Source organism: Mandrillus leucophaeus, unplaced genomic scaffold (genome assembly GCF_000951045.1).
Source record: "Mandrillus leucophaeus isolate KB7577 unplaced genomic scaffold, Mleu.le_1.0 Scaffold262, whole genome shotgun sequence".
NCBI classification, from domain to species: Eukaryota; Metazoa; Chordata; class Mammalia; order Primates; family Cercopithecidae; genus Mandrillus; species Mandrillus leucophaeus.
Genome location: NW_012102721.1, coordinates 3,986,002 through 3,992,434, shown reverse-complemented (window position 1 = coordinate 3,992,434; position 6,433 = coordinate 3,986,002). Strand labels below are relative to the sequence as shown.

General features: G+C 42.0%; 1 protein-coding gene across 3 annotated transcripts in view; it reads right to left on the bottom strand.

Annotated features, from left to right (window-relative positions):
• Positions 1-2,392: 2,392 nt before the first annotated feature.
• Positions 2,393-6,433, bottom strand: part of FAM3B (family with sequence similarity 3, member B) — a 65,968-nt gene continuing 61,927 nt past the window's right edge. For all 3 annotated transcript variants that reach the window (XM_011984183.1, XM_011984184.1, XM_011984182.1), the window contains one exon: positions 2,393-2,969. In XM_011984183.1, coding sequence (XP_011839573.1) covers positions 2,880-2,969 — 90 coding nt within the window. In that variant the 3' untranslated portion in view covers positions 2,393-2,879. The remainder of the gene's footprint in view (positions 2,970-6,433) is intronic.

Genomic DNA, 6,433 nt, shown 5'->3' with positions numbered 1-6,433 from the left:
CTGGGGTGTGTCCCTCCCAGCAGAGCACAGGAGCAGCAGATGCACCTTGGAGTGGAACTCCACCCTCTCATTGTCCGTGTGACCTGGCTCCTTGTTTCTTTTTTGTTTATTTGAGATGGAGTCTCACTCTGTTGCCCAGGCTGGAGTGCTGTGGTGAGATATCTGCTCACTGCAACCTCGGCCTCCCAGGTTCAAGCGATCCTCCCACCTCAGCCTCCCAAATAGCTGGGATTACAGCAAGTCCCACCATGCCCAGCTAATTTGTTTTGTATTTTTAGTAGAGATGGAGTTTTACCATGTTGGCCAGGTTGGTCATGAACTCCTGACCTCAAGCGATCTGCTCATCTTGGCCCCCCAAAGTGCTGGGAATTTGGTTGTGAGCCACTGCACCCAGCCTGGCTCTTTGGTCCTTAGCCTCTCTGTGCCTCACCAGTTCCACTGGGTTAAATCATCATGATCCTGTCACAGGGCGGGTGTGAGCAGTGACCAGCAGGGTCCATATCGGGCAGGGAATGTGACTCTGACGTGGCCAGCCCCCTTGCATGGTGTCCGCTGGTGGGGGACTGGGCTGGGGGCTGGCAGTGCCTAGCACCTTTAGAGATGGAATGACAGTCTCCACACTGAAGACCACATTGTAGGGAAACATCAACAGGATGTGGAAATGAATGGCAATTCACAGTCCTGTGCCCCGGGCGCAGACACAGCAGTGATCTGCAGGGATAGCAGAAGTCCAAGGGGCCATCACTGGGTAGGAGGGGCTGTGGTCACAAGAACTTCACAGCCCAAAGCTGGATCCCTGGGCAATGCCTGGCCAGGAGTGCCCCTGAGGCTTATTCCATGACAGTAAACTAAGATCAACGATGCTACAAAAATATAGCAATTTCGACCAGAATAAAAATGTACTGCCCTCCTTTTTTCATACACAAAAATGTCTATGCATACCAAGAACTTAGCACTTACCAGGGCCTATATTAGTTTTGTGGGGCTTCCATCATGAAGAACCACACCTGAGTAGCCTAAACAGCAGAGGTCTCTGGTCTCACAACTCTGGAGGCCAGAAGTTCCAAATTGAGGTGTCAGGACTGTGCTCCCTCGGAAGTCTCTAGGGGAGACCCTGTTCCAGGCCTCTCTCCAGCTTCCCATGGTTTGCTGGTGATTTGGGGTGTTGCTTGGCATACAGGTGCAGCATCCCAGTCTCTGAGTGGGTGTGTCCAAATTTCTCCTTTTTATAAGAACACCAGTCCAGATAGGTGGGGGCCCACGCACCCTACTCTAGGACCACTTGATCCTTACTGACAGCATCTGCAGTTAACTTGTTTTCAAATAAGGTTGCATTCTGAGATCCTGGGGGTTAGAACTTCAGCGGATGAAATCTTGGGGGATACAGTTCAGCCCCTACTGGGATCTGAGCCATGACCCCATCCAATGGTTTGCAGCCTCCCTTGCAGACACCAGGCTCCCTGAGGGGCCTCTGCCCAGGGCAGGGCTCACAGGCTGGGTGATGCTCCTCCCTGAGCTAGAGCACTGCTTGGCTCTCAGCAGTCATCAGGTCATTGCATCTCCACTCACAGTGGCCACCCCCTTCCCTGGAAGAGGGCCGTCATGCAGCCCACAGCCACACTGCCCATGGTTTGCTGGGGCCCCTGAGGGAGGGGTTGACATCCTCTGGCCTCACTGACCTGGCGCCTCCCATGTTTGGGGCCTTGGTATGTGAGCAGGTGGGGCTGACACATCAGGCCACGAGCTTGGTGAGGCTTGGAGGCTGGATTTCTGTTCCCTCCCTGGCTTTCATACCTGACAGGGGACACCCCTTCAGGCTGGCTTTTCACACCTAGGGCTCAGCCGTGGCTGGCCTGTGGCCACACTAACACAAACAAGAAATCAATGCTCTTATAAGCCACTGAGACTTGGGGCAGTTTGTTACTGTGAGAATGCTGGAATTCAGGGTGCCGTGTAGCACCATGTTTTAAAAAGGAGTCCTGCCAACAAAAATGCTTGGAAACCATTCATCTATCCCAACTCTTTTATTTTACAGATGAGATATAGAGGCTCAGAGAAGCAGTATTAACCTGGCACCAAAGTCTCCTAGCTCTTCTGGGGCCAGGCCCGGGAAAGAGGTGAGAATGGACACCTGGCACCCACTGCTAGCCCCAGTGACTCTATTTTCTTAGCCCCGAATCACACACATCATCTGACCCACCGTTTCAGCAAGTGTGGAACATCCTGGACTCTTGGATGTACTGCTGCATCTTCTAGAGAGTGAGGTGTTCGGTTGCCCTCCTGAGAGCTCAACAGCCTGGCATGAAGGCAGGGACTGTGTACTGTGCCGCTGGTACCAGAGCTGGGAGGTACCCAGAGTTGTGGAATGAATGAATACATTCACAGGCCCACAGGAAGACTGCAAGAGCTCAACTTGAGTTGAACAAGGAGGTTACCTAAGCCCTCAGAACTGCTGCTAATTCTCCCGGCAGAAGGAGACGACTGTCGGAAACTAGGAGGTGCTTGGTGATAATGGAATAAAGGTTTTCTCTCTGCAGAGCTGTCTGGACCACACAGGGGTCACACTTAGATCTGATCATAACATAGCTCCACCTGGACAAGTTGTTTCACCCAACCCTCTTTCCAGCTTGAATCACATCATTACCTTTAAGAATTTCCATTCGTTTTAGTTTCCTGCTAACTGACATCTTCACTATATAAAATACTGGTATAAAAATACTGTGTACCAAGATTTGATACAACTAGCAAATGTTCATTGGTTTACAACAAACCCAAAATACTCATCAACTACGGACTGTTGGATTTAGAAAAATAAGATTGTTGAGCGATTCCAGCTGCATTTGTTTATACAGAACACATTTATTAAGGACTCTGCAGTGTCAGCTTGGTTCTTTGGGTATGCAGCCTTCTATCTGGATCTCTGCAGGCCAGCCAGAATATCTGTTGTTCTTAGTATCAGAGTGGTTGATCTGTGTAGAGAAAAGAAGAGTTTTATTTATTCATTAATCTAATAAACAAGTATTTAATCAGTGTCAGCTGTGAGCAGACACAGCCACTTCCTAGATGTGAATTTGCTCCAACCAAAGCTGGGTGTTTGATTTCCAATACACTTCTTAATAATATATTTTTAAATTTAAATTAATATATAATAGATGTACATATTTTTGGGGTATATGTGATAATGTGATATATCCATATCATGTGTAAAGATCAAATCAGGGTAACTGGGATATCCATCACCTTAAATTACTTTTTCTTTATGAGAGGTACATTCAAATTATTTTCCTCTATTTTGAAATGTACGATAGATGATTTTAAACTACAGGTGCTCTAACGATCTATTGAACACTATGTCTTATTTCTTCTAACTGTATATTTATATCCTGTTTACAATATTTGAAGCAGTTGTTAATACGGCTGTAGAACTTTCTGCAATGATGAAAATGTTCTATAATCTACCTATTTGGTGGAGTAGCCCATAGCCACAGTAGGTTATGGAGTACAGATGGTCCCCAACTCAAGGTGGTTTGACTGTACAATGGTGCAAAGGAGGTAATGCATTCAGTAGAAACTATACTCCGAGGACCCACACAACCATTCTGTGTTTCACTTCCAGTACAGTGTTCAATAATTCCATGAGACTCTCAACACTTTATTGTAAAATAGGCTTTGTGTTAGGTGATTTTGCCAACTGCAGTCTACTGTTAAGTGTTTTGAGCATGTTTAAGGTAAGCTAAGCTAAGCTATCATCTTTCATAGGTTAGGTATGCTAAATGCATTTTCAATTTACAATATTTTCAAATACGATGCTTTTATTGGGATGTAAGCTGAAGAGCATCTGTACTTTAAACGTGAATAGTGCAACTGATAAACCAAAATTTGAATTCTATTTAATTTTAATGAATTTAAGTATAAAATGTAAATTTAGCTAGTAGGTATCATATTGGACAGTGTAGCTCTAATGTTTAGTTTTCAACTCTGGGGGTAAAACTACATGTTTATATATATGTATGTGTGTGTGTGTGTGTGTGTGTGTGTATTTTTTTTCCCAGAGTTCTTGCAGAGTTCCTTGCTCAGCAAATATGTATTCATCCTGAAGTGGGTTTAGTCCTCTATATCTTCAACTCTTTCACAGATAATAGAGCACCTTAACTTGATGCTTAAATAAAGTAAGGTGCATTTTATTAATAACCTTGGAATTCTACTAATATTATCCCTTTTTATATAACAGCTTTACTGGGATATAATTCACATAGTATAAAATCCACCAATGTAAAGTGTGTAATTCAATGGTTTTAGTATGGTCACAGAGCTGTGCAACCATCACCATGGTCAATTTTAAAACATTTTCATCACCCAAACAAGAAGCCATGTACCCATTAGCAGCCACGAATCTCCTTTCCCCCCACCCTAGGCAGCCACGAATCTCCTTTCTGACTCTGTGGATCCTCTCATTCTGGAAATTTCATATAAATGGAATCACACAATATGTGACCTTTTGTGTGTATTTGTTCGTTTCACTTAGCCTGTTTTCAAGGTTCATCCATATTGTAGCATGTATCAGAACTTTATTTCTTTATGTATTTCAATATATTCCATTGTATGGCTATACCATATTTTATTTATATATACGTTTCTTAGCCATTAATCAGACATTTGGGTTGATTCCATTTTTTGGCTATTATAAATAATGTTATGTGTGCACAAGTTTCTGTGTGGACCTATGTTTTCATTCTCTTGGGTATATACAAACAAGTGTAATTGTTGGGTCATAGGGTCACTGTATGTTTAACTTTTTGAGGAACTGCCAGAATGTTTCCCAAAGCAGCTGTACCATTTTACATTTCCTCCACTAGTGCATGAGGGTTCTAATTTCTCCATATTCTCATCAGCACTTCATATTATGTCTTTTTAAAAATCATAGCCAACCTAGTAAGTGTTAGGGGGTATCTCATTATGGTTTTGATTTGTGTTTTTCTGAAAACGAATGATGTTGAGTTTCTTTTCATGTGCTTATTGATCATTTGTATATCTTCTTTGAAGTAACATCTATTCAGATCTTTGTCCATTTTTAAATTGGGTTGTCTTTTTTTTATTGAGCTGTAAGAGTTCTTTATGTATTCTAGATTCAGGTCCCTTATTTGGAAATATTTTCTCCCATTCTGTGGTTTATCTTTCACTTTCTAGAAGGCGTCCTTTGAAGCACAAAAGTGTTCTTTTTTTAACCTTTAAGTTCAGGGGTCCATGTGCAGGATGTGCAGGTTTGTTCATAGGGAAACGTGCATCATGGGGGTTTGTTGTACAGATTATTTCATCATCCAGGTATTAAGCCTAGTATCCATTAGTTATTTTTCCTGATCCTCTCCCTCCTCCCACCTTCCAGCCTCTGATAGGCCCCTCTGTTGTGTGTTGTTCCGCTCTATGTGATAGTGTGTTTTCATCATTTAGCTCCTACTTATCAGTGGGATCATGTGACACTTGATTTTCTGTTCCTGCATTAGTTTGTTAAAGATAATAGCCTCCAGCTCCATACATGTCCCTGCAAAGAACATTATCTCATTCTTTTTTATGGTTGCATATTATTTCATGATGTACATGTATCACATTTTCTTTATCCAGTCTATCTTCAATGGGCATTTGGGTCGACTCCATGTCTTTGCTATTGTGGATAGTTTTGTAATGAACATACGTGTTCATGTGTCTTTATGATATAACAGTTTACATTCCTTTGTTTTTTGAATATTAAATTTTACTTATAACAAATATAATTTGTTAGGAATATTCCCAGTAAGGGGATTGCTGGTCGAATAGTATTTCTGTCTTTAGGTCTCTGAGGAATTGCCACGTCTTCCACAATGGTTGAACTAATTTACACTTCCACCAACAGTATAAAAGCATTCCTTTTTCTCTACAACCTTGCCAGCATCTGTTATTTTTTGACTTTTTAATAACAGCCATTCTGACTGGTGTGAGATGGCATCCCATTGTGGTTTTGATGTGCATTTCTCTAATGATCAGTGATGCTGAGCTTTTTTTCATACGCTTGATGGCCACATGAATGTCTTCTTTTGAGAAACGTCTGTTCATGCCCTTTGTCTTATTAATGGGATTTTTTTTGGTAAATTTGTTTAAGTTCCTTATAGATGCTGGATATTAGACCTTTGTTAGATGCATAATTTGCAAAAATTTTCTCCCATTCTAAAGGTTGTCTGTTTATTCAGTTGATAGATTATTTTGCTGGGAGGACAAAAGTTTTAATTTGCTGAAGGGCAACTTACTTTTCTTTTTTTTTTTATTATTATACTTTAAGTTCTAGGGTACATGTGCACAACATGCAAGTTTGTTACATATGTATACATGTGCCATGTTGGTGTGCTGCACCCATTAACTCATCATTTACATTAGGTATATCTCCTAATGCTATCCCTCCCCT